This window comes from Pocillopora verrucosa, chromosome 4 (assembly GCF_036669915.1).
Source record: "Pocillopora verrucosa isolate sample1 chromosome 4, ASM3666991v2, whole genome shotgun sequence".
NCBI classification, from domain to species: Eukaryota; Metazoa; Cnidaria; class Anthozoa; order Scleractinia; family Pocilloporidae; genus Pocillopora; species Pocillopora verrucosa.
Window position 1 is genome coordinate 24405421 of NC_089315.1, and position 27665 is coordinate 24433085.

Below are 27665 nucleotides of genomic sequence, written 5' to 3' on the forward strand. Positions count from 1 at the left end.
TTCTTTAGAAACTTACCCCCTAAAATCAACCACGTCTCGGTTATGCATGTTTTTTCGCGCTTCAGACCGTTTGCTTGTTCACTCTCCCAACCGAAAAGCGCTTTTGATGGATATTGATGTATCCACAAGTAACAGAGTCATGGAGAAGTTATTTGTCTGCCAATTCTAAGTCGAATTTGAATGAGGACTGTTAAATTTTGTCCTCCTTTAGAATAGCAATCCCCAGTTAAACCAACTGATCTTGAACTTTTTGTGTTGTATTACAGATATTCGTTGATTTTAGCACAATGGATAGTGGAGGGAAATTGACGCCTTGTCTTACGCTGCATGTCAAAGGCCTGGGTACCGATGTTGTCATGCATCCTTGGGATCTTTCAGCAAGTGCTTCTTTGTCTTCTCTGGCCATAGTGGAGAAGATCCATGGAACTGGCGGAGGTCCTCTTTATCTTGTGCAGACGCCTGTTGGGGCAGAGCTACTCTCTGTTAAATTTGTTATGGTAAAATACCTTATCTTGTGAGGTCTACTGCATGTATTTAAGACCCAGTTTTGACCAGTATGCATTACGTGCGGCGTTGGCCATCGGTGGCCGTTAACTCGATGTTGATTATGCCACAAGCTTCGTAAAAAACAATCCAGGCTTCACTCTCGTGAAAACCATCACGAAAAAACAGAGGTGCGCAGTGCATACTGGGTCTGTAATGATGTGGGCCTATGACAAGCCCTAGTAAGCCGGGAATTCATGGCAATTTACAGATTCATTTGAGGTCGTAGAAGGAGTACGGCTAATCTTGGAATTAATGAAATGACTAATCTCTATACTTGGGAAATATTGTTCTGCATAAGAATAAAGTGAAAAATAAAACGTTATCCTGAGTTAGAGGCAGTCAGTGTTTTGGTAATTTGAGGATGTTTTTGTTGTCAAATTTATACAAATGGTACTCTCTATTCTCATCATCAGTATGCAGATGGTAGAAATTAGTTCTTTTTGTCTTTTGAGAAGTAGTTAAATAGTTGACAGGAGATTTATTGTTTGTGGTTGTCACTTCCGTGCTTACACGGTGTAAAGGTCGATATCTGCAGCACTATATCTGTTTATGATTGAAGTATTAAAACCCTGGACCCTAAAGAAAGACTTGCGTCAAATTTCTCCCTTCAGGGCCACCTCAGAATCGTATTGTAAGGTCAAGAACAAAGAGGGATTGATTATCAATTCGAGAAGCTCGTGACTGTGAAACAAATTCTCCTTGTCAGCATCTTAGGAAATACATAGAGAACAGTATGGAGAATATGTATACTGATGTTAATGAGTAAAGGTTTACTTGCTGCTTTTGATGTCAATTTTAGGTGGAATCAGACCACCCAGAGTACAGCTCAACATTTAAGTCCACTAAGCAGTCTGTTGCTGTGGAATTTTCTTCACTGCAAGTAAAACTGCATCAAGAAGCTCTGCTCAACATCATCGATGTTTCAGCCAAAATGCTGCCGCCTAGGTGCTGTAATTTTAATGTAGCTTAAGAACGGTTCATGTCTACTCTGTTTTGGCCTTAAGCCTTTTACATCCTCTTATGTAGAGACACTTGGCTTTTGGAAACAGGCAATTACAATAACCCGTAATTTGGTAACTGATAGCGGAGCTCGCAGCGCGCGCATAGTTATCAAAAAATGGAAGTTACTGTAACCCATCAAGTTAAAAAAAATTTAATGAATCATGTAAGGAAAGTTATCCGTCATTTTTTCTCGAACACCGTTATACTGGTTGGAGTTTATATCCAATCCTGACACGTAAATTGTAATGTGCATTTTCCAACAGACCCACTGATACAATGTAGTTTTCATATATATATAACTAGCTTTGGTTTTTATAACTTTGTACTGATGAAGCATAATTCCTTTTTTTCTCATATGCATTATATTTATAGGTTACATAGATCACATGTACACAGATTTCATAAGTTTTTTGTAAATCACGTTCTTAATGTTTATCTATCTATCATGCCCCTTTTATATACACGCAGTTAAGCTTTTCAGCTGCAAAGCATTATTGTAATAAACATATCTATATGTCTTTGTGACAACTCTCTCTCCACCAGTTGTCAATTGAAGAAACGTTTTTTTTTTTTTTCTCTTTTGCCAGTGAAGAGACTCCAGCTCTGTTACTTGTGTCTGATGACGATACAAAAACGGAAGGCAGAGATGAAAATAAAACGTCTGAGCTATCTACGCCTAAAGGCAAAAAGAAGAAAGATATTAAAGATGAAATACAGATTGAAGTGACGGCAAAGCTGGGAGGGATCCATGTTACAGTGACATCTGTTGAGGGTGATTTGACGCATGTAATTATTGGAGGTGAGGGGTTTTTTACTCAACAACCATAATTTGGTAATGCACAAATGAGATGTTACAAATTACCCATCATCTTTTCACAATTTTTGTAGGGGAGAGCTGGGGCAATGAAAATTACACCTTTCCTGCCCCCTTCCCCCTCCGTCCTTTCTAACTCTAAATCAAACATGGCTAGTCGGCTAATGAGACGCTGCACTACAAGGCATGATACGATATGTTGGGCTTTTGTTCAATATTATTTTGAAGGAAGCAAGTGAGCAATTGTGTTAGTTTCAATCCGCCAAAGAATTGGTATTAAAAATAATATTTTCAGTCTCTCTTGAATTTACTTTATGTACTCTATGTTTGACAAGTTCAAATATTTTTCTTCACACAAAGATTTGTCCGCTGGCTGTGTTGTTAGAGACAGCAGAACAGACGTTATGGCCAGGTATGTATGACCTAATTGTCTTAGTCAATATCCCTTTTTCTCTTATCGCGATCAAAATCACTCAAACTTTCCAGGTCCAAAAAATTATCGTTTGATAGAAAATTTTCAATTGCGTGTTGAGAGTAATCCAGGAATGTTCTGGTTTTGCTTTATTTCGTTACATGATTGGTCCAGCAACTCGCGCCACTTCTTTAACCAATCAGATTCAAACTAAAACCAATCGCGACTTGGTCACTTGCGTTTTCCCGTGCTTTAGGCGGTTTGCTAGTTGCTAGCTCATGGGCTCCTTGTGATATTTTTTGATGATTGGCTGTTGTGGTTGCTTTGGTTTTGGTTTTACGACACTCAATCGAAAAGCTTTCTAAGAGTCTCTGTTTCATTTCAGTATGAAAACTTTGTCAGTGATGGATTCTACTCCTGGGGCGGTATATCCGAAGATAGTATCCCTCGTGAACGAGGAGGTGTTTAGCCTTCAGGTGTGTAAAACGAGAACTGTCTATTTCAGACATGGAACTGAGTGACAACAAGGTCATATTAATACCAATTTAGTTTGAGATTTGTTCTGCACCTTCTGTACTACCACCAGAGAAAATTTCCTCCAAGTGTCCTTAAAGAAACCTCACACCAATTCTTTAACCAATCTCATGTAAAGTGATTAACCACTCTCAACCTGATTACTCACGTTTTTTTGCGCCTCTAGCAGTTTGCTTGTTTTTGCTCTGAGTTCTCATCAACTCCTAGTAATATTTTGCTCTGTTCTGATTGGCCATTAATTGAGATAACTATGATTTTGGTTATACGACAATCAATGTATAAGGGTTCTTTCATGATCGTTATTGCTGTTTTAACCAGTGCTGTTATTAACTTGAATTAAGAGTAAAACTTTCTAATTTTATTCCATACCTTATGTTCTTAGGTTATTGCACACAATGATGCAACTGTCGGCATCAAGTTTAGAGACATGGAAGCTGTAGATCTGAAATTCGAGATGGCAATTGGTTGTATCCGTGTCATCTTCCTAAACAAATTTGTCATGAGGCTGCTGGTCAGTAAACTTTATTAGCGTCAATATATTTAGCATTTGTGATTCCTTAAAGTTGCAGAAATTGAAGTTAGTAAAGCTATAGTATTTTGTGTTGTATATTATTTTGGAAATTTTCGGCCTTCCGTTTGAATAGAATGCTATTCATTGTACTGATAGTGATCGCCTCAGCCAACAGGAATGAAATGGCATTTATTTTTTGTTACCAACTGTGAGTTACATGTAACCACTACGGTTAATTTTGCCTGAGTAAATATGATTACTTTATCTTTTGGAGGATGAAATCATTCCTAGCTCAGATATGAATCTCCGTGTTATTTCAGGACTTTTTGAACAAGTTTCAGCGGGCAAAGGATGCCATGGAGTATGCCAGAAAAACTGCAGCTGAGTCAGCCAGTGCAACAGTGAGTCACTAGCCGTTATTAAAACCTTTACATCTTGACCCATTTCACTCCCAGATCTCATTAGTAATTTTCTTTACTGTTTGCTATGCAATTCTTATGATGTTGTTTGAGAGAGTTTGGTGTTAGGTTCTCCTTATTGATATTTTTCTTTATTCTCATTCCTTGTCTGCTTGATGTTTTACTGATTTGAGAGGAGAAACTCTGTCTTGGTCACTCAAGGGAGTTAAAGGGTGTAAACAGCAGTATTCACTTTATCCGCACTGCACTACATACTTTTCCTATTGTTTTGACAAGGGGAATTTGTTTAAAATCAAGAGATTCTTAATTTCGCCTTGATGTTTGATAAAGAGGTAATACTGTAAAGTGAAATCAGACGCTATCGACTGTTAGGAACGAAAGGGTGACTTTATTAGGTGTAAAAATGTGTTTTTCTGACTTTTAGATTCAGAGTTTGCAAACTCAAAGCTCAAGAATAAGCTTGAAAGTTTCTATCCAAGCACCTGAGGTTATCATCCCTGTGAGTGCGACGTCTCTCGATGCACTTGTTGCAAATCTTGGTCACCTAAGTGTGTCAAACACCTTCAACCTTGCACATGATGGGGAGGATCCTGAAGGAAGTGATACTGTTGTTATTGACAACATGGTGGTGGATCTTAGTTCTGTAAAACTGTTGAGGTATAGATTTCATCGTTTATTCTAGCGATTTTGAAACACAGTGACCTTGTGGCTTGTGCGGCTGTGTATACCTTCAGCCTGAAGCCACTCCTCGTAGTCATTTGGGCAGGTGTTGAGCCACTTTGTTAAGATATCGTTTAAGGCATCCCAAACATAAGGAGACAGGCTTAAATTCAATAAAGTTCATGTTCTCACGGAATGCATGTGAGCATCCCATGTACGAGGTGTTCACGATAAGTCTTCGGTTCCCATTTAAACTTGCTATTGTTTCCTGGTACAAATTGCCTCAAATACGATTAATAATAATAATAACATTAGAACTGTAAAACTCAACCACACGTTACCAGGATTCCGTGTTGACTCTGGTAAATCCATGCAATCAAGAAATAGATTATGAAAGATGATGTTATTCAGTGAATGACACAGGCATACTTCGAAAAAAATTCCAAGTGCCCCCAAAGGAGTCGAACACACGACCTTCCGATTAGTACTTGGGATACTCTGCCACTCAGGTTGAGCTCTAGCCTCGTGGAACTAAATCCACGGTAACAAATTTCCTGCAATCGATTTGAGATACTTTTGCACGATGATATAACTGAGGATGGTAAATTTTAAGCCTGGTGAAAGATGATGTTGTGCAGTGCATGACACAGGCGTACTTGGAAAAAGTATCTCCAAAAAGAAATGCATAGTTTGCTGCTAGGTGAAGGCAAAGAGATTGAAAATGTGAGCCACACTCGTGTCTGATGAAACAATCCTTTTTCTTTGTACAATAAGAGCTGTGATGACTGATGGAGAAACCATAGGACCTACTCAGCTGGTCCTTGAACCAGCGAATCTGACAGTTCATGTGGCTCGAAACTTGTCTCCTTGGTATCACGATGTGCCTGATATTGATGTGAAGGGAAAGCTTCATGCAGTTAAGGTTAGTTTATTGATGAAAAGCATTTGAAAGGGGAATAAACAATTGAACAAATTGCAAACAGAATGGTTTGCTTTTCGTAGTAAGAAAAGCAAACGATTCTGTTTGCAAATGATTTGTTCCCACCACTGAATAATTTCAGTCTCGGTATACATTCCCAAACTCGGTAGACATCCCTTCAGTCATATGGTGGCCTTTTGAATAAAGCAACTTGGACTTCTAGATAACTTTCCATGTTCCAAGAGAAAATATTTTTCCATTAAGGTACTCAGATTGCAATTTTAAGTGAGACTAATCGTGGGAAGAAAATCAAAGAACAGTGTGGCTGCCCATATTTCTTATGACTAAAAATTCAAGTTAAAATGTTTTTTTGGAGGGTACATGCCGTTAGTTAGCGTAAGTCAACGCAACTTTAAACATAACATCGAATAACTGCTGTGTTGGGTGAAAACGTACCCAAAAAAAGGGTGTGAATCTTCCTCGTTCTAACTTTGTCAAAATTACATTTAACCTTATCAGAAATTAGAGATTTTATATGGTATAACAGATATTTACCATTTATTTACATGTCGCGTGTTCTGTCTTTGTACAGTTATGTGCTGGTGAAGATAAAATAAGAACTATACTAGGGATCTTGTTCAAGAATCTCAATGAAGGAGTCACATCTCGCACAGGTAAAGGTGTCGCAATGCGTAGCTACTGAAAATTTAGATTTTTGATTTTATGGTTATTTTGACACTGATCACAGATATTTTTACAGTTGCAGAGGAGATAAACACCATAGCACAAGATACAGTTGGTAAGATTCTTCATTTTTTTACATAGAATTCTCGGGAGTGTTTTTATGACGACCCCAATTACCCTATAATGCCTCACCCACTGTTATTACCACTCGTGTTAGTTTCCAGTTAAAGGTTTCGTTTGAGGTTTGGGGTTGAAAATCAGGAGATACAAGAACGATCGAGTTCTTTTTGCCTTTATTATGTGGCAGTATGAAACTAAAATGAGGAGAAACTAACATTCAGGCAAATATAACACTTAATCACTGGGTAAATGTTTTAGTCTAGGGCCTGAAATATAGACTTCCAATTTACTTAATAAGGCTTAAATAGCCATGCCTTACCTTTCAGATTCCGCGGGCGTTGCCAGTCAAAGCCTGAGTGTTGCAGAACCAGCTTCGAGTGATGTTGTGTGGGACTTTGTGAAATTTTCATTTGAGATTGAAGAAGTTTCAGCTGCAGTGTTCTGGGAGGAAAAGGTTAGTTAAATGTAATTTGGTATTATCAACTGAGTTCATAACGTAAATTGGCCACCGTAAAGAATTTTAAAGCTGACGTTTCGCTCTGAGGAAGGGCTAACGCTCGAAACGTCAGCTTTGAAGCTCTTTACAAAGGCCAATTTACGTTATCATCTTAGTTGGTAATACCAAATTACCCTGTTATACTCTCCCACCGACGCAGCACCACAGTTTCTTTAGGGACGTACCCCCACTATAACTGCTAAATGATCGTGCTAGGGGTAGCGAAGGTGGCTAGTGTAACATCCTAAGATGCTTTTGTCAATTTTTAAACGATGTTCCTTTGCCTCAGCCTACCGGCACCACGTCATCTAGAGATGCAGAATGCTGTTTAGGGCAGTTCTCGCTGGTCCAGGTTAAAGCCTCAGGGAGTATCAAATCCAACTCGGCAATAAAGGCCAGTGTGACGTTAGAGAGTTGTATTCTCGATGATAAAAGGCCGCAGAGTGAGGAAGGAGTCACAAGGTAAGAAATGATGCAATAATGTGTAGTTCACCAGTGTTACGTTTCTCATTTTGACTTTTTACTAATTTGTCGCCCTCTGTAATACAAGGAGTACTAGAGGCGCCCCAAGGCGTCGCCCCTTGAGTAGTTGCTTTAAGTTCCGTCACCCCCTAGTGAAGTTCTTTTGCTCCGAAATATGTTTGCATTGCCCCAATTGAAAGTTGCATCGTCCCCAACTTTTGATCTAAAGTCGATTAAGGTTTTAAACGCGCATCATCATCCGGTGTCGTTCTAAAGCAATGATAACAGCCCTTCAAAACAAAGGGTAATCCAGTGAAGCCAATGAGAAGTCAAATTAGAAAGCAAGTCGCCCCGTTTTTTGGTAATCTATCTTATCATGGAACGAACTAAGGAAATGTGATTGCGGATTAGTCTTGGCACTTAGTTGGTAAATGCTTCAAGTCTTTTATCATGTTAATCTATGCACTGGCTATCCATAGAAAAAAAATACAATGTTGGTTTTCAGGATGATTGAAAAGTTTAGTGGTGGTTCAAGTGATGTTGAAAACATGATCGATATTCAGTTCCAGCAAACTGCTGCTCAGGACAAAAACAGTAAGTTTGATTATGATTTTCATTCTTATGGTCACGTTATCATTTGGTGACAACTCAGCTTAGGGTGAAGTTTTCCTTTCAAATGCACTTGTGGCTACCGAGAGATGCAAAGCTCTCCGTAACTTAGTAAGAATTTCTATGTTTGCTCTTGTGTTTGATAAGTTTGTTATAGAAGCAGCAAGATAAACGTCGAAAATTCCACCATTTTGTTTTTCATTCCATCATTGAATCTGAACCTAAAATGTAATCCGAAATTAAAATAATTTTTAATTCTAATTTAAAGACCAAGTTTCATGTAGGCTGAACACTTTGTTCTTTGTTTTCATCCATGCTACTGCAGTACAAAATTGACTGTGATAACGAGGTAATTAATTTCAGAATATCAACCAGCAGATCAGTTTTCAATTGACTGACGTAAAACCAAAGTTATTACAATAGCCAAACATAACAAAGGTTTGTGACATCATTGATCAATGAGGACTCATTTAAAATAGGAAAATACAAAAAGCGCGGGATAACGGGGGCAACCAAATCGCAATTGGTTATCTTCTGACGTCTGATTGGCTTGGGCATTACGATTTTTAGACCAATCACAGACCGAAGTAAAGCAAAACCAAAGCAATCCCAGATTACTTTCGACATTCAATTGATAATTGCTTTATTCGTGGGTGATGAAATGTGATTGAAACTAGAGTGTGTAGAATACATTAAGACATTAGGGTACCGCTTTTTTGAGGCCGAAAATTAAACTTGGCCTCGCCTTTTTCTGCTTACATATTCAGTTGAGATGGCAATACAGAGCTTCAACGCTGTAGTAAACTTGGAGTTTCTACTGGTTCTGTCTAAAGTGTTTACGTCAGCGTTAGCCACGGATGAATCAGACAGCACGTCATTGCTTGCCTCTCAACACGTATCTCAGGAGGTGGCCGTTACACATCCATCTGTATCTGTTGCGACCACCGATCACGAACCACCACAAATCGACGTTAAGATCGCCATTAAAGACCCAGAAATTATCTTGCTAGCAGACGGAAGAGACAAAAATACCAATGCTCTCTTCTTGAAGGTTAGTACATATCCAGCAGTGCATAGTTGGCAAAATAGAGATGGAAGTTCAAATACACTTAATCCTCTACACCATCAGTGTAAACATCAGTATGCGTTTTCTCCATACTGTTCTCTATACGTTTCCTTAGGTGCTGACAGGGAGAATTTGTTTAACAATCAAGAGTTTCTTTAGTTGGTGATCATTGTCTTTATTCTAAGGAGAAATTAGATGCTAGTAACTCGTAGGGGTCAAAGGGTTGCACACTACTTTGCAACCAAACAAAAGAGGGTCCAAACGAGCAGTCAAGGATGGAAGCCAACATACCATAAGGCAAAGGGACAGACAGGCAAAAAAACGGGCAGACAGACATACACGTATAGCCGGGAAAGAAACTACGTAAAAGAAAGAAAAATGGCTTTCGAAGCCACAGTTTAACCGAGCTTGTTAACGGAGAAACATTGTTTTTAAAGGTATTCGCGAAAGGTGCATCGAGTTTGAATAACGGCTTGTGACCCTTTTACTTAAGGATTGGATTCCCATGAAAAGTGGAACTATGATGGCTTATATCTCACGGATATGTTCTCAGTTCAGCCACTTCCCTCGTAAAAGTTGTAGTAAATTATATATTCATGTGTGTTTTATAATCTCAAACATAAGCGAAGAGTTTATTCGACGTTTTATATATTTTTTTTTCTTGCAGAATACAATCGATTTCCGCTTTGTTCAGGGTCTTGGACAGCAAAAGATGTCGGGTTCTGTTTCAGATGTCGTAATTACCTCAGCATCGTTTGACAAGGAGAGAAGAGCTTCAACGAAATCCAGGGTGAAACTTTATTCCTTTTACTTGAGGGTGTAGTATATTGATCAGCGGCGCGACAACGTGGCTAGAGGAGTCAACTTACCTTCCGGAGCTCCTGGGCTCGAGTCTTAGGTCACGATTGTAAATGGCGAACTGCCCGCTGGGATTTTCAACCTTGATAGAGAAACTTTCAATTGAGCGTCCAAATTAATCCAAGGTCTCTTTGGTTTAGTTTACTTTGTTGTGTGATTGGTCCAGAAAGTCGTGCTCCTTTCTTAACTAATCAGATTCAAAACTTCAACTAATTGCGACTTGGTCACAGGCTTTTTCTTGCGTTTTAGTTGCACTCAATCGAAATGCGCTCTATGCTTTAACCGAATGCGTGGTTTTCCCAAAGAGTAGCCCAGATCCTCCGTGCTTTCTGCCTCAAAAACTTCTGAGAGTAAGCTCTTCATATGTTAAATGTTTCTCCCTGACAAATTATTTGAACACTTTACTCATAGTAATTCACTTCCTTTTCATTTGCAGGTTCTTCAGCTTTCGCATATATCTTTTGTAAGCTCGGCGCCAGAAGGCGGTAGCATGCATATTGACGTATCGACAGCAATGGCTTACATACACGTGTCGCCTCCTACAATCAGGACATTAACAGCGTGTCTGATGTCATTAGCCCCAGCTAAGGTTTGTGTAGCGTACAGAATCATTGGTAAGAACGCACTTGGAAGGTTTGTGTGTCTCATAAACATGCTGATAAGAATAGTTTTTGAAAGGTTTCTATGACTTGTGAAATCCTTTTCAACCCTTTCACTCTCAAGATTTCATTACTGAATCTCTTTACAGATTGATAGACAATTTTCATGATGTTGCTTCGGAGAATTTGTCATTGGGTCGACTGATAATTCCATTGCTGATATTTTTCTTTATTCTCATCACTTGTTGCTTCATATCGTATTGTTAATGTGGTGAGAAGTTGTGTCTTGGTCACTCGTGGGAGTTATGGGGTCAAGAAACCATCTTTAGAAAATCCTTATTTAACGTTTTTATGACTTAATAACCGATACGAAGTAGTCAGTTTGAATGTGCGCTCGTGTTTCATCCTTCGCATTCCCTTCCCTTTCGATTTTTTCTCTCCAGACGGAAGAAGACGGAAAGAAGGCAACTGAAAGTGCCGTAGACTTATGGAATGAAAAGCCAATTACAACTAAGGATCGATGGTATTTATCCCCAGGTGAGGCAAACATTACCGTTTATTTAACACATAAACTGCGGTGTTAGACAAGGATTTCCAGCCCTGAGAAAAGCCGAAACAACACACGTAAAAAATATTGTATTTTTTCACGTGTGTTGATATAGCCAATCAGCTGCTTACACGTCAATCACCTTTGGCGGCATTCGGTCAATTTGATGAATGAACGGCAAAGCCTTCGCGATTCTGAATACAAGTTGTTTGCCGGAGCTTTCTCGAATTATGTCGGCTAAAACACTAAAAATCCGTATCGCCGACAGACAATGAGGGTTAAACTTTCTTAGAAAGGAAAGAAAACCAATATACTAAAAGAAAAACCGAAAGTTGCGTATTCAGTGGCTTTGGTGTTAGCATTTCTGACGGCTGAGAATGAAAATAATAATAATAATAATAATAATAATAATAATAATAATAACAATAGGATATTGTGTTTATATAATAAACAAAATAATACATGGTTGCCTGTAGATATGGAATTTCTCTTCTCGTTTTCAACTCAACATTTAACACTCGAAGAGAAATTCCATATCTACGCGCGCCCATGTATTATTCTCTATTTAACGTACTCTATGACTAGTCCAAGGAACCCTCTTCTGAGGGTGTTACAGTTATCCTTCCTGTTTCTGAGGTTGCGTGCAAATTATTTGTTCAGATGAAGTGAAAACGGGATGCTCTGCTTAGTATTTTACTTGTATATTGCCAAAAATACATAAAAGTAATTTTTTTAGTTTTCAATGATGTAGAACTTTCAGAGTATCACGGCTATGATCAAGACATTATGGTAAAGGTTTACCTTTAAGTATTCTATAGAGCCCAAAAGCAGGGCGTGAAATTGCGCCTCATAGGGGAGCCAATGCGACTAAATTTTTCACTTTGGCGACCAAATCCTGAATCATAACCATACCTAGAGATATAGTGAATTAAAAAGATTTGCAAAGAGAAATCCGTGGCAAACTTCCTCGTTAAGTTTGTTTAATTTCCAAAACGCAGCACATGCATCTCAATTGATAATTAGACGCTATCTTGGATTTAGGTGAGCTTGAACATTGTATATCACTCATCCTAGTGTCCGCTTTGTAGAACTTTGTAGAACTTTGTAGAACTTTGTAGAACTTAATTTTGGAGGGTCTATCTAGAACGCTGACAGCGTAAAAAAAAAAAAAAAGGTTTTGTTTGTCTTTAAAAATGGCAACCAATTTTTTTTTTTGCATTGGCTACCACTTTGAAAAATTTGGGAGCCAAGTGGCTTTCAGGAAAAAAAAATTCACGCCTTAAAAAGGGTTTTTTTGGTGTGGGGGAGGTGGAGGGAGAGAGTTAGTTTATCGGTGAGAACACTCACTCCCCTCCTGTGAGGGCTGGGATTGAGACATTTTGTCTTCTGCGAAAACTAAGACCAAATTCTCATTATTCAGGCGCTTGGTGGCAGGTTTGAATTTAAAATTTGGGTTTGTTCGTTATCAGCCAAAAATCGCCGTCAGGGTTTAAATCGCATTTGTGTGTGCAAGTTTTCAAATGTAGGCTTCGGGATCTAGTTGAAAGCATTTTAAAACAATTCGTGAAGGGAATGACAGTTTTCATGAGTTTTTTAAATATTCCTTGCATGCCCGCACTCGATGTCCGTACTCTTAATAAGAACTCTTGAGAGCTTTCCCGTGTTTATAAGGCTGGGGTAAACTTTTCACGTTTGTGATTTGCGTTTTAGTTCCAGAAGACCAGCTTGTTCCTGGGAGACGGGTGCTTGCCAGAGCTTTGACTAATATGAAGTTTTATGATCCGGGATATATTTACAAGGCTTTGGAAAACATGATTGGTGTCCACTTTGACGGCGGCCCCCCCTGGGCCTATGATCCAAATGACATCACCGCTATGATGGTGGATAAAGACCCTGATCCTCACGCTCTGGTTGTTGGTACACCTGTGGTGGCCAAGCGTTCAAACGATTCATCTCATGTCGAAGGAAAAGTGAAAGCAAGGAAAGAGGAGGATGGAAAGGAAACATATTTAATTGACTTTTGGGATGGCATCGAACAATGGGACACTCTAGATCAGATTCGTATTCTCACCACCAGTAAGCCAGGAGGTATGAAGTTTGAGGAGTTTTAGCTGACAATTCCAGCTATGTTACATGTCTGTTGTCAGCATAGGTTCACATTAGTCCAGTTATGTTGGTTGGGAAAGTTACGAAATTAGCTCGAATAGCCGGAGATTGGCGATTGCTTTCACCCTTCTTTGAACTAAACTCCATCGGTTTCAGTGCGAACAAAGAACGCTATTTAATATTTATAAAATTTGAATGAACTTCATGCTTTGCAACTGCATCTAAAATCAAAGATGCGCATGTAACAGTCTGCCTCAATTTTTTTTTCTTGTAGTTCCTAGGGGGCAGATTGAAGTGTCATCCATCGTATTTGTTAGATTAAAAGACGACATGTACAGGAGAGGTTTTGTCTCCAGCAAAACATACAGGAAACATGTGATACGGTTAATCGGTGAAGTGGCCACTATCAGTGTGGACGCAAACGACAGTGCGGCGGTAGTACCAGATGTCATCCCAGATGCAGCTTCTCTTACTATTGGAAGAACAGTTATTGCTACAGTTGACACTGCTTTTTGGGAAGCGGGATTTATTGTTCAGATTCGGACACGAGATGATTCAGGACAGGATATTTACCGAGTCAGGTTCTTAAATGGTGGCGATACGTGGATTTTCAACATCAACAACATCCGTATCTTGATGGCAAGGAAACCCAATGGTATGTGTGGCTACCAATTTTCAATTGAGTTTCGAAAGTAATCCGGAATTGCTTTGGTTTTGCTATTCTGCACCATAGAATTGGACTAGAAAACACGTGCTACTTTCTCAACCAATCAGGTTGAGCTCTTAAAAAAATTACAACTTGGTCGCTCGCATTTTCCCTCGCTTCAGGCAGTTTGCATGTCTTTAGTTTTGTTCTCATTAGTTCCGTGTAGTTATATCCTTTTTTCTCCTTTACTGTTTTGAGATTCGCAGTATTATCACTTGTAGGAAATAATGTAAATTATATATAATGGTTAGAGAGACGCCAGAAAAAACAAATCGAAAGACTCTGGTAACTTCGCAAGCAATATATATTCTTTTTCCTATTATGAAAATCACTAGGCAAGGTGCAAGGTCTATTTTTACTTACAAGTACGAAGGAATTGTTCACAAATGATTGGTTCTAATTGCCGTGAAGAGGACATAAAATCATATCCATTAAATACTTCTAGTGTACCTAGTGTAGTCTGCGCAAAAGACTACGTAAATTCTAGTGCAATCGTTTTTTTGATGGTATTACCCTGGCTAATACCATCATGAAAGTAATTAGGGTGGGGTGGGTAATAAGGGGTGGGGTGGGTAATAAGGGGTGGGGTGGGTAATAAGGGGTGGGGTGGGTAATAAGGGGTGGGGTGGGTAATAAGGGGTGGGGTGGGTAATAAGGGGTGGGGTGGGTAATAAGGGGTGGGGTGGGTAATAAGGGGTGGGGTGGGTGGAGGGGTGGAAGGGGTGCGGACCCCCTCCTGAGATGACTCGCCATTTTCTAATATGTCTAATATTCTGCACAACATAAATTAAAAGTGTGGTGTTGAAGCAAAACGAATAACGTAATAACGACAGTCGTAATCCTTATTCTTCGTTGTTCGCTTTTAAGATCAGTTTACGTCACCTGTCCGTTACGTCATTCCTAAGTGGTGCACTTCCTCCCAAGAAAAATCCTGGATCCGCCTCTGTTACCACTATGTTAATAACTGTTATATTTTATTAGCTACTTGTTCTTATACATGGGGCTGCATAAAGAACGATGGAAATCTAGAATAAATGAGAATTTTTTTGCCTTGCTATTTTCTCTCTTTAGTCCCAGAAGGCATTTTAGACGTAGGCACTGTGGTGTGGGCACACACGTCCAAAATACGTTACTACAAAGGATTTGTTGCCTACAAAGGAACAAAGCTGCATGTTGATCTCTACGACGGAGATAAATTTGTGTACGAAATGAAAGATGCGTCACGCAGAGTGATTCCTGATGTGCCGCCAAAGGCGGCAGATATCAAACCTGGAACCAGAGTCATAGCCAAGTTTAAGAACAAGCCTCGGTACTACAGTTCTACAGTGATGGAGGTGGACGCCTCTGAGCCAAGCGAACCGATGTATCATGTGAAGCTTGACGATGGAGATGAGACGTGGGATTCTTTGTATCATCTCAGACTTTTACCCAAAGAGGTTCAAGTTGGAGGTACGTTTTGGAGTGTTTGTGTAAGCTCCTTCATGATTTGACTGATATGAAAAAAAACTGATTTGATAGCAGGCTTGCTTTGATGAGCAAACAATCGGTTAGTAAATATCTTGGGATGGTTTGTTATTATCCTTTGCGATTAACCTAAACGAAAAATACTGTATGTTATATCTCTAGGTGAGGAGAAGCCTCCTAACCATGTTAATGCCAACGAGGCTGGGAACCATAAAACAGAATTGGTAAGTTTACAAGGGCGTGGCTTATCGGGTTTCTTAGGGTGCCTGTGAATTCTTCCCCCTTATTTGAGACACCGTTTTGTGACAGGCCAAGCACGTACACATCTCATGATTCAGATTTGGGAAAACAGGCGAATCCAAACAATCTAGCCGGGATAAATCTTTCCAATGCTGGGTACTCTATTGGTCCATCACTCTTGCCGTTAATAATGCGAGCCCGTAAAAGACAATTACGTACGGCGCGCGGAAATCAATAACTTCCCATCCCCTCTCCTAAAACAAGTCTTAGCTGCGCCTGGGCTACTGGAAACATTTTAGATCCAGATCGGTCATCCTGATATTTTTAGGGGCCACCAGAGATAAATTTTTCTTTCACAACGATAATTCAAAATGTCATTTTCTTTCTCAGTTGCTTTTTGAAATGGAAGGATTTGACATCAAGCTAGAAGGTTTGTTTGGCAGCCAAGTGATTCCACTGCTGTCCGTTGATGGATCCATCCAAGGAGAAGTTCGGAACTGGTCTTCGGCGGTAAGTAAAAAAAATGTTATAACGTATGATGTAGCAATTATTTTTTTGAAAGACAACGGTTCATTTTCATGTGAATCTTTATCAGTAAAAGCGGCTTTGAATCTTAATACCCCTTCCAACTTTTTCAGTTATAGTAAATGCTTTTCCTCGTTATCGAGTTTGATGAGATTTTTGTTGAGAATTATCATCATTACATTTTTGTTGGGTAGTTTAAGACACTTATGTTGTATTTTGACATTTTTTCGTTGGTGTTATTATTTTTGTTTACTTTTGGTTGTTCCCTTTTATTTTGTTAGAGACCCGTCTCCCCAATGGCCGGTGCACTAGATTCTGTGTTAAAAAAATCCTAGTGTGGGCCTTGGAGCCCGTTTCACGAAAATTCCGGGTCGAAAGCCAAATTTTAAAATCAAAATTTAAAGCATAGAGAAGCAGGTCCTGTCACCCTAGCAAGTACAATTCATTTCTTTAGCTGATAGTTAAATTGTATAATTTTCAAAACTTTTGAAATCCCCGTCTGAAATGAAAACAAAACAGCTCTACGGGCCCGTTAAGTTACCAGGGCTGTTTTGTTTTCATTCAAGATGGGGTTTCCAATAGTTTTGAGAGTTATACAAGGTGCGTATGTAAGTTGGGTGTGTATAAGGGTAACCTGCGATAGACAGGAATCCCATTCAGGGAGTGTAGCAATGGCGGTACTCCTACTCGTCTTATGCTACAGAAACCGCGACAACTTCGGTCGGGGGAGTCCTTTGGCTGGTTTATGTGACTTGGCATTTCTTATTTATTTCAGTTGTCAGTCCATGCTGGAGTCGACGTCATTGGAAACTACTTCAACGAAAGTGTGTCTGAATGGGAACCTCTTATTGAGCCGGTGGAGGATGAAAACAGCACTTATCGACATTGGGAAGTTAATTTTGACGTGAGTAAATTCTCGTAGCGAAGGATAGGCAAATCTTTGTAAAATCCTCACTTTTTCCAAAAGTTACAAATTTTCCCCTTTTTTCACTGTAGCTATCTTTAGCAAATGGTGGAGATGAAAGCAGCAGTTTGGATGACAATTCAGAGGCAGCCATGACTATGGCAGTTCGATCAAAGGATGAATTACAGCTGACTGTAACAAAAACATGTCTGGACATCTTCTCTAAACTCGGAGCGGTCAGTACAAAACTAGCAGGATGATGATAGTGATAAAAATAACTTCCACAGAAATGATTATGATACTGATAATGACCAGAAAGAAAACTATCATGACTTTAAAAATAACAAAAATGACCTAAGTCTCCTTCGAAGCTGTCTCTGGGATGTTATGCAACCCCTCCCGAGAGACTGGCTTTTAGTTTGGGCGCCCCCCCTCCCGAGAGACTTGCTTTTAGTTTGGGGAAATCGTTGCGTGACATCCCAATGTATGGCAGAGTTGGAGACTACAACAACATTTATAACTGTAGTAAGTAGCGGTGAGAATGAGGCCTGAAAGAAAATCCACTATTTTTTCTGTGACAAATATTGAAATACCTGTTCATGTCTGTAGGCTTTCAAAGAGGCTGTTACTCTGAAGGGTACAGGAGTGGTAGCCATTGAAGACGTTCCACCCTATCAGATATGGAATGAGGTTTGTTATCAACAGCTTCTTTTTTTATGTAATTTGCAGGATATTGTTAAGGTTTTTATTGGCTATATCCTCCTAAAATTAAATTTACAAGATTCCTAAGCCTTAGCTCGTCAAAGAAAACTATCCGCACTCGTGGACAACAACTTCTCTCGAAGGCTTAGACTCAATTCTGGTATATAAAAGCAATGCGTGTGTCAGTAAACACGTTCTTTGATAAGATAAACAGTATTCGGTTTCAAGCTAGGCTCTAATTTAAAAATAACATAAATATTCGCAGTGTTGACTTCTCAAGGTTTGCAAAGTTCAGTTCTAAAGGTTCGTGTTCCGTTTCTTCTCAGTGATATCATTAACAGTCATGTTTTGATTCTCGTTAGCTTGGAATGGAAGTGAAGCTTCGTCCGGGAAAACAGCTGGTATAGTATATGTTCATCCTACTTTTCTTCGCTCCAAAATTCCTGAATATTCTTTTTCCTCTTTCTTTGTGACGGAATTTGATAGATGCTGCAAGTCAGGTTGAAAAATTGTGAATGTTAAACAAGTTAAGTTTGAAAAAGAAACCTTGTCTTAGTGGATACTAACGGGGTCCCATTTGTGTTCGATAGTTGTACTTGTACTTGCCTATTAAGAGGAAATCAAAGAAATCCCGTCGTAGTTTTACTTAAAGTGTAAAATGTCATAGCCATTGAAACCGTGTAATGTGAAAAGAGCCTTATCAAGGTTTGCATTAGAGCAATTTTCAATTCACTGTTTAAAGAAATCCAAGATTGCGTTACTTTGTTCTGTCTAGAAAACTGGCATCACTCTGTAAAAATATCAGATACAAAACTAAAACCAACCATGAATTAGTCGCCCGCGTTTTCCCGCGCTTTAGGCAGCTTGGTTGTTTTTACTTGGAGTTCTCATTGGCTCTTGGAGATATTTTCCTTTCTTCTGATTGGACATCGTGATTACTTCGGTTTCGCTTCAGCTGTACTCAGGATACATTGTATCTGTGTTACGATAGATTGCAAGTGGAGCTGATCAAGATGGCATGGTTACAGTGCTTCCAGGTCAAAGCCTTTCCCTACGCTTTGCCAAAGGAATTCACAAGAGAACCAGCCGATACGAAAGAGCAAATAGTACTTCCGGAGGAGGGGGGCCTAGTATTGGTGTTGAGGTGAGAACAGCCATTAGGCTCAAAATTCCAGACGCAGTGAATGTTTAATGTCACTAAAAGGAATTAGTATAGAGAATGGTTTGAAACCAGAAGTAACAGTTAATCGTGTAGTCTGATTGTCCGGGTGTAGTAGTCCATAGAAAAACTGTTGTCGCTAGCAGTGACTTATGTTTCAATCAAGTCATCATTACAGTCAAGTGTCATTTTTCGTGTGAACTGTTTTGCTCAATTTTACCGTGATGGTATTTGGTGTAAGAATCAGTTAGCATTAGTCATACGTGATTTAGATCCGTCGTTTGTTGTGTAAATGTTGTGATTAAATCTTTTTTATCGTACTGGTTGGTGTAGACATCTTTTTACGGGGAGACTCTTCCTAGTAAAGAACCAGCTTTTCAGCAGTAGTTACAAAGATTGCCGAGGATAAGATTTATTTCGTCTGTTTACAGTGCCAAAAAAATCTCAAAACTTGGAATCCTGAAATACCCTAACTTGAATCTTGTTTTGAAATCATTAGGTGCAAGGCTATCATGCGATGAAGCCTGTCTCAATCAAACAAGCAAGAGTTATCTTGCAAAATGTCGTCCCAAAAAAGGTAAGAACAAATAAACGATGACAGGCAAAAATAAATCATAATTAAGTATAATAAGTAAAGGTATAAACAATAAAATGTAATTTTGTATGCTGATACCTTTTCTGTTGATTAAACAAAGAACAATTTCCGTTGTCTTACGTGTGGAGCAGATAACTAAAAACAGTTCTGAAGCACATTTGATACAAATGTACGTTTAATTTAAATGTTGGATCAAGTTGACATCCTGCTTAACCAAGTCACCCAAATATTGTTTTTCTCCAGCTTAACTGAATTTAACTGAATTTAACTGAATTTAACTGAATAGCCGATATACCACTTAACTTAATTTAAATTTTTGAAACACAGCTCCTATTTTTTTCCTTTTCAAATCTTACTGTCCATAATTGTCAGTTAAAGTAGGCTAGAAACACCTCAGCGATGTACATAAAATATTAAAAGTGAGGCAAATACTTTTTTTTCCCTGTCAAGTATGACTGAGGTAACTTTCCACTAGATTTTCTCAGCCAACGTTACGGTGTTCAGTATCTAGTTTTAGTATCTAGTTTTAGCGCATTCTTACGTCGTTGTTTAACAACCAAAACCGTGTCATGATGCAGTAGTATTAACCTCGTTTCTTGCTTTAATTATGTGTGGAGGCGATGTTCTAAGCAATGAAATAAAAGAAATTTATGTTAAGATTAATGAATAATGTAATAATTAAGTTAAATTAAATAAATAAATTTAGGGCACATTTCAATTGATTGTCATCAAAAACCCAATTATGAAGAACTCAAAGAAAAGGCAAAAAAAAAATTCTGAACCGTGGGAAAATACAAAGTGACAAAGGTGCGGTTGGGTTTTAGTTTTGCGTCTCGTAAGTTGAGAATGCAATTTTTCGAAACCGAACAGAGACCAAAGTGAAGCAAAACCAAAGCAATTTCAGATGCCTCTCGACACTCAGTTGAAAATTTTTCTTAAATTCTCTGCATGCTTAGGTAGTATTCTTACATTTCAGTTTATAGAAAGGATCGTTTTATTACCAGAAATGAGCACCATAAATGAAATGGTCCTGATAACGGATCTTGACCCAGATCAGGTGAAGGGCAAGTACCCTAAATTAATGGCTCTCTAACGGGAAACGTGCTTTTATAAACGACTTTAGCTTTCTCGACTCTTCTGTGGGCTCAATTCTGGCTTTCAACGCTAACCACTCGTCTCTGTTTCAGAAATACTGATAAACTAATAACCCTATAAACCATATTTTTAATTGTTTAATGTCAGTATCTGTGAAGCTGTGCATATACCCCTCCCCTGGCCCAACATTAACCCTAACAGCCTTACCTGATATCTGTTGACTGTTGTTGGGTTATTGGAGGGGTAGGTGGGCAGTTGCTCAAATACTGAGCTAGATCCTTTCTTATTTGAGTATAAGTTCAGTGTCTTTATGCTGTCTAAGTTTTAGTCAACATTTGCTAATTTGCTAATGGAGACTTCCTGTTACTTGTACTTAACTGAGGACTTCTTTTTGCTTACGAACTTTTTTTTTCTTTTTGGAGCTTTTATTGCTCTCTAAACCGTTAATCACCAACTTCTGAATGACTACTGAGTTGAAATGAACGACAGAACAATCAAAAATTAAAGTAACATGTGCTTTTCTTTACAGCTCCTCTCTGGACTGATTGTATCAGTTGTGATTCAAGTGGAAACTGGAGACGGTCAGAAGATAGTTACTATCAGATCACCATTACAGGTCAGTACACATAACTTATCAGATATATGTCATTATCTTAGCAACTGCGCACGTGCCCCCCGCCTAACCCTACAAAAACCTTACGTTGTCATTCGTTGACTGTCGTTGGGTTAGGGGAAGGGTAGGTGCGCAGTAGGTGCTCAGATACTGACATTGATCCGGTTCAGAGTGAATTTCAAAAAATAAATGCTTTTAACTTACCAGATACGAGTAACGTGGAAACGATTTATGTCGATGAATCGATTAAGAAAAAGGAACAAAGCAAAACAAAAACTAGCAACAAAGTTTGGTTTAATGTTGCCTTCATAACACAACGCTCTTTAACACAGGTGAACAACCACTTCCCGATCCCAATGGACTTATTTTGCAAGAAGGAAGATCAGTTGTCCCGTGTTACAACAATGGAACCAGACAGTGTGTTCAGTGTTCCCCTGATACTGGCTCACAAGGCTGCACTTTACCTTAGACCTGCCGGATTCGGGTTTGTTTATTTTACTGTGATTTGTGCTTTGACAATGACAGTCTGCAATAGGTTCATTGGTAGATCAATAGAATTATTTTATTTTTGATTATGTCCCATTGACGTTCTGGAATATAAAGACATTTATTTTGTGGCGAGACTGCTACAAAACTGCAATGAGGAGCAATTTTGCCAGGTCTTACCTGCCGTCGATTCTCTAGTTGCCCTTTCAACTCCCAAGTTCTCATCGTTAAATTTCCCCCTTAGCTGGTACATATTTGTTACAAGAATTTGATATTACATCAATATAACAACCTCTACCCGATAAATTTTATTATTCTCATTACCTGTTTGCTGGATAACTTATGGATGTTATAGACAGATGTTACGTGTTAATCTCTTCTGGGAGTTGAAGGTTTAAAAGCGTGTCAAAAAAAAAGAAACCTGTCTTAGTAGTGATCAAGATCTGGTCTATAGGAACGAATCTATAATATCTTTCCATAGCTAAAAAGAGGCTTGGAAACGTTTGTGGAAAAAAGATCGACCTTTGGAAGAAGAAACTAGACATTGCCAGTGTCTGGAATAGTAACATGATACATGTAACTGTATAAACGCAACCAACACTGAAACAATTCAAACTCTATGTACACAATTTGTTTATTACCTTGTGATCTTGGTCTCAAGCTGCTTCAAATATGCATTAAGTACAATTATTGGCACCTGTAAAATGTAATGGAAACACGTTCTGACTTGAGGACAAGAAGGACAAGGTTTAAATCCAAACCTCTCTGTTTCTGATAAATTTTCTTTTGCTTTACTTTTTTGTGATGTTTTGTTTTGTTTGTTGTTATTTATCTTAAGGTATGGAGCGAGTACGACACCGCTGTTGTGGAACAAGTTAGCATCTGAGGGGTCTTCTTCAGTCCAGTGTCCACCCCCGGGCGGCGAGGGACCACCTTTTCATATCGCGGTAAGCTACGTCAGAGGAACTTCTGTGTTGAAAGTAATGTGTGAAAAAAAATTATTGTATTTTCGAAAATTCCAAATGTAAAATTTCTAGGCTTACGCAACTTATGTGTAAATAAAACTATTTAAGATTACATAATAAATACCCCTTACTAACTCAGGTCGAGGTCTTTCCCGCAAGTTACGGTTTTTTTCGCTCGGATTTATGGCCTAAGCGAAGCACGTAGTATGTGGAGCTTGCCGTAATTGGGAACTATGGTAAAAGAAGTTTATCATAGTTAAACTATTTAACAGTTCAGTTAAATATTGAATGGTTTTTATTTCCATTCGTTATGAAGGAGAAGGATCTGTTTGTAGACAAGCAAGGGTTTTGACTTGCTACTGATTTAACATCAAATTGTACTCTGTTGCAAGAAGGTTGTATGAAGTTGAATGTGGACAATTCTTTTACAGGTTGATTGTGAACAAGTGTCGTACAGTGCAGTGCATGGATCCTTGGAGCATGCGCCAAACTACGTCCTACACATCTACCCATCGGCTGTTCTACATAACTACTTGCCATATAATATTCTCTACAGTACACCGGTAAGCAGAATGTGACTGATAAAGTAACTGGGATACTAAGCACGCTCTGATTGGTCAGAAACCCACGGTGTATTGCTCTGGTGAACCCACAGCTATTTCAGTTGTTTTTAGGGGGATAAGTCTCTAGAGAAACTGTTGTGCTGCGTTGGTTGGTGGGTATAACAAGATAATCTGGTTTTTATGACCTGAGTTGCGAAGGTAAAATGGCCACCGTGGATTCAGAAACTCCTAACGTTGGTCAATTTACATCATCAACTCACTTGATAAAACCAAATCATCTCAAGTTATGTCACGTGAGTTGAGTGTGTCACACATTTTGACGTTGTCCGTGATCTATCACTGAACAGGCGCACAACAACATGCAATCTATTTGTTTTTAATGTATGAAAGGTTAAGAATAATGTGCCGAAAACTCGGGTGAAAAATTTCGATTAAAGGTTCGGAAACAAGCTCTGCTTCAGAGAAAAATAACGCATTACGTGTACCTTAAACAGAATTCACGCGTCACGATTAAACCATGAAACTTCAAATCTCTCTTCTTGTGTGCGAAGTTTTTGGGAAATCTTGAATTGATCAATTTGTGGTATCGAAGACGTTGGTTTTAAGTGATCGTTTAACTGTCAGTTTCTTGATGTTTATACGCTTGCTTTGCATTGTTAGGATACGCCTCTTGTTGAACTTAAAGGTGGCGACAAATGGCCTTTGTTTTCTGTCAGTCTTCATCGAAAAGTCAATCTTTACATTCAGGTAACTGAAGTATGTTACTGACATTATTTGACTCCGAAATGGCCAACTAGTGAATCCATATGTTGAAAGAAGTGAAAAGGAGACGTAATTCCTTTCTTATTTCTTTAACAGTCAAACTCAATTTACACCGAACAGTAGATGGTTATCAAGCCTTAAACCTAATTATCAAATAGAAATTTTTACCCGCTTCTTATTTCAAAGCATCATCGTTTGTTTCACGATGTAATCACTTCTTTTTCTTTTTGCTCATGTTATTTCCTCCTTTTCAACAATCACAACCTTGCACAATAATTACAACAAGATAAAGAAAATGAAGAAGGGCGTAATATAGCAAGCTAATTAGATGCCCTTTATGGTAAATTACGTTTTTTTTTAATGCAGTAAAAGTTATACGTGTAATCACTTCCGATGTGGATTGCGACGTTTTTGACAGCATACTGTCTTCATCTGTTGATCAGGTCGACTAATTACACATCCGACCGCACGTAATATTACGCTTCGCTGTGATTGGGTAATTTTGAACTGCCTGTTATTTGCGCATGTTCTTCTTTAGCGTTCCGCTGTCTTATGGGTCACCTGTTGTCGTGTTTCTTGATGCTCCGCGTCCCTGCTTCTGATATTCCCTTTCCACTGTCACTGTTGATGTTCTTAGGGTGAAGTCTGAGGTAAATATAATTTTCAACCTTTAGATTGACAATTATCAAGGGAGCATGTGGAAAGGCCAGGTTGAACTTCTCAAGGGAATGGACGAACTCACAACATTTACCTTGGAATCAACTCAGGTGGCGGCTTATGGAAAGCACTTGGTAAGGGTTGATAGAATAGAGCCATCCTCAAAATGGCGGCCGGAAAACTTCATTTTAGGGCCAAAACCTAGATGATCCGAACAGTGCATAGGGAAATCTTAAAATAAGTTGTCTTTTATGTAGGAATTTCATCAGTGTCTATAAAATCAATAGAACATTACATGGCCGCTTGGGGATACGAATTTTAGTATCTAGATACTTTCAACACTATAAGATAAAATTCGTATTTGTGTTGCTTACTTATTACAGAGACTGGGAGTGTTAGCCACATTTGATGGGACAATGAAAATTACCTTGTACTGCCCTTACTGGATGGTCAACAAAACTGGACTTTATCTGGAATACAAGGTAGGAGAACATCCTCAATACGCTGGTATCCTTTGATGCTTTGGGTCAAGGGAGGCACTCTGATAGCTCCAAAGTAAACGATTTTTATCTCCACTATTCTCAGAGACAGTTTTTCTCTCTACATAGCTATCCGGCTGGCGAGAGGTCGAGATTGGCCTTAGTTAGTAGGCCATTTCCGACTTCCTTAAATCCTCACTTTGGAAACTTGGTCATGTGCAAAACTCTTGTTATAAAAATGAGTTACCAAATAAAAATATTTTCATATCAAAGGAGTTGTTCTTAGGCTCGTTTCAAGCAGAGGCACTGGGCAACTCGGAAATAGGCTTTTGAACGACGAAACGGACAGATTTAGTTTAGGAATCGTCTAGGTGGCATGCGTGGTTTATTGTTTCTCTCTTAGACTTGGTAAATAACGAGTTGATATATTCCCTGTTTTTAGGCGCCTGATGACGAGACTGTTATACCTCATCCCGTATCCTTGACCGAGCCAGTCATGTTTTCTCACCGAGGAAAAGGAGTGGTGAGAATTCAGTTTTCGTTCTATTTTACTTCTACCCACAGTCGCGTCATCCCTTGCTGTGACCTGTACTTTTTCTTTTCTGATCCATGTTTAAATGGTGAGAATTGTCATAATTTCTCTAACTTAATGGTATTTGGCAGGCCTTTGTTCGTCTTACCCAATCAGATTGGTCCAATAAATTTTCTCTGGACGCGGCAGGCAGTGGGGGAGCTCTAAAAATCACGAAGGATGGGAAATTGTACGAGGTATTTAAAAAAGCTTTAGTACTTGAACAAAGGAAGTTGTCATGTTCTTTGATTCTTGGTATTTTCATATTATTGCCGAAAGGTTGGAAGTGAAACAGCAAACCTCCAATTCTTGCTTTCTAACTCTACCGCACAGTGAGGTTCTAAATCTCCCAAATGTCACAATCATTTGCAGATTGGTATGCAGACAACCCTATCCTACTTCAGTTTAACCAAGATTGTGGAATTCACGCCGTTTAATCTGATAAATAATCACACAGAGGTAATAATTAGAATGTATATTCATAGTTTCTGGTGTAATCAAGCTTGTTTTTTTCCGAATTCAACTCACAAATGTCACGGAGGCTGCATTTTTGACCTCTCTGTAAATGTTCCTCTGTCCCGCTGTAGTACACAGTGTCGCTGTCGGACTCGAAGGGGCCAGACTCGAAGTGGACTAAAGTTCAACCAGGAGAGGTGTGTGTTCCTGTCATCTTCTTCAATTTGTCTTATATTTCGTTTAGAGGCAGTGTGGCAGAATGATTAGGGCGCTGAACATGTAATCTAGTGGTTTTGGGTTCAAGTCCTCCACGCTGCTTCTCACTGGATTTTCTCTCGGTTTTCCCAAGTTAAACTCTTTTCCTTCGCTTTCTATGTGGCCAGCTAAACTGTCTCCTGCCGGTTGTAGTTTTTAAACACTACGTTAATTCACAATGTTTTAATTTGTTCGTACTGGTCCTTGTAAGTCCCATTTGGGGGATTGTCAATTACGTTACCTACATAAACACAATTGTTGGTCTCGGTGTTGAAGGTTAGGGTTGATCTGTTGCCTTCAAGTCACATTTGACTTGTATCCATAGGTATCCTATATTTTATTGTGTAGTCTGATCAACCAGGTGGGAGTAGTTCTAAAAAGTAATATTGTCGGTAGAAACTGTGGCTGAAGTTTCGACAATTTTAGCGTAAGTCGTCATCATAGTCGGTTGTCGAGTCACTTGACTCTGATAATGACTTCAGCTTAGCTTGTCGAAAAGTCAGTCAAAGCTACCATAAACAAACCTCTTCAGGAGTACTCTCATTTGGAGCTGCAGACTGCACGATCAGCAGATACACTTGGGTTCAAACCATTTGCTGTGTGTTTGTTTGTTTTCAGTGTGTACCATTCTGGCCAAATTCGTTCCCATCCAAGAACTTGGCTATCAGAGTTGGGGACAATGAAGAAGTATCACCAAGCTTTGACTTCGAACCCGACATCACCTTGCTGCTGAGAATGAACGGAAAGGTGTGTGGAGACTCGTGTTCCCAATGCAATTGAAGGCAAACCAGCCTTGGTATTTTGATACCGAAACTGTCGCACCTTGAAACCTCTCTGAGATAAATCTTTTCTCTTCTTTAGAGAATTCTGCCGACTTGTTTACAGCAACGATTTATAGAAAGTTCGTTATGGCCTATACCGACTGTAATTCAGGGGAAATAATTAAGAAAAAGAGATATATTAAATTTTTTCAAGCCTGAATCTGCAGGTTGCGGCTCAGGAAGGTTCTTATTGAAATGATGCTCTAGTCGTAGTCGTGATCCTGTTATCACTCATTACTTTTAGAGTAATCTTAATCGATTGCCAAAGGTAATTTGTAATCTC

At 39.0% G+C, this 27665-nt stretch overlaps 1 protein-coding gene across 1 annotated transcript in view; it reads left to right on the forward strand.

The window, feature by feature from the left end:
* The window catches only part of LOC131779380 (intermembrane lipid transfer protein VPS13A), a 61893-nt gene that overhangs the window by 19555 nt on the left and 14673 nt on the right, over positions 1–27665 (forward strand). Inside the window, exons 33-73 of the mRNA XM_059095930.2 lie at positions 267–497; positions 1346–1491; positions 2136–2347; positions 2723–2774; positions 3160–3250; positions 3691–3819; positions 4140–4220; positions 4663–4895; positions 5673–5820; positions 6410–6491; positions 6578–6616; positions 6948–7075; positions 7407–7579; positions 8085–8173; positions 8956–9239; positions 9922–10044; positions 10549–10701; positions 11155–11248; positions 12969–13346; positions 13639–14019; positions 15142–15519; positions 15697–15758; positions 16165–16284; positions 17075–17203; positions 17296–17439; positions 17813–17893; positions 18268–18306; positions 18897–19049; positions 19564–19641; positions 21284–21370; positions 21700–21851; positions 22692–22800; positions 23250–23381; positions 24042–24128; positions 24818–24934; positions 25184–25282; positions 25722–25802; positions 25943–26047; positions 26223–26309; positions 26438–26503; positions 27180–27308. Of these exons, the coding sequence (XP_058951913.2) occupies positions 267–497; positions 1346–1491; positions 2136–2347; positions 2723–2774; positions 3160–3250; positions 3691–3819; positions 4140–4220; positions 4663–4895; positions 5673–5820; positions 6410–6491; positions 6578–6616; positions 6948–7075; positions 7407–7579; positions 8085–8173; positions 8956–9239; positions 9922–10044; positions 10549–10701; positions 11155–11248; positions 12969–13346; positions 13639–14019; positions 15142–15519; positions 15697–15758; positions 16165–16284; positions 17075–17203; positions 17296–17439; positions 17813–17893; positions 18268–18306; positions 18897–19049; positions 19564–19641; positions 21284–21370; positions 21700–21851; positions 22692–22800; positions 23250–23381; positions 24042–24128; positions 24818–24934; positions 25184–25282; positions 25722–25802; positions 25943–26047; positions 26223–26309; positions 26438–26503; positions 27180–27308 (5682 nt within the window). The remainder of the gene's footprint in view (positions 1–266; positions 498–1345; positions 1492–2135; positions 2348–2722; positions 2775–3159; positions 3251–3690; positions 3820–4139; positions 4221–4662; positions 4896–5672; positions 5821–6409; positions 6492–6577; positions 6617–6947; positions 7076–7406; positions 7580–8084; positions 8174–8955; positions 9240–9921; positions 10045–10548; positions 10702–11154; positions 11249–12968; positions 13347–13638; positions 14020–15141; positions 15520–15696; positions 15759–16164; positions 16285–17074; positions 17204–17295; positions 17440–17812; positions 17894–18267; positions 18307–18896; positions 19050–19563; positions 19642–21283; positions 21371–21699; positions 21852–22691; positions 22801–23249; positions 23382–24041; positions 24129–24817; positions 24935–25183; positions 25283–25721; positions 25803–25942; positions 26048–26222; positions 26310–26437; positions 26504–27179; positions 27309–27665) is intronic.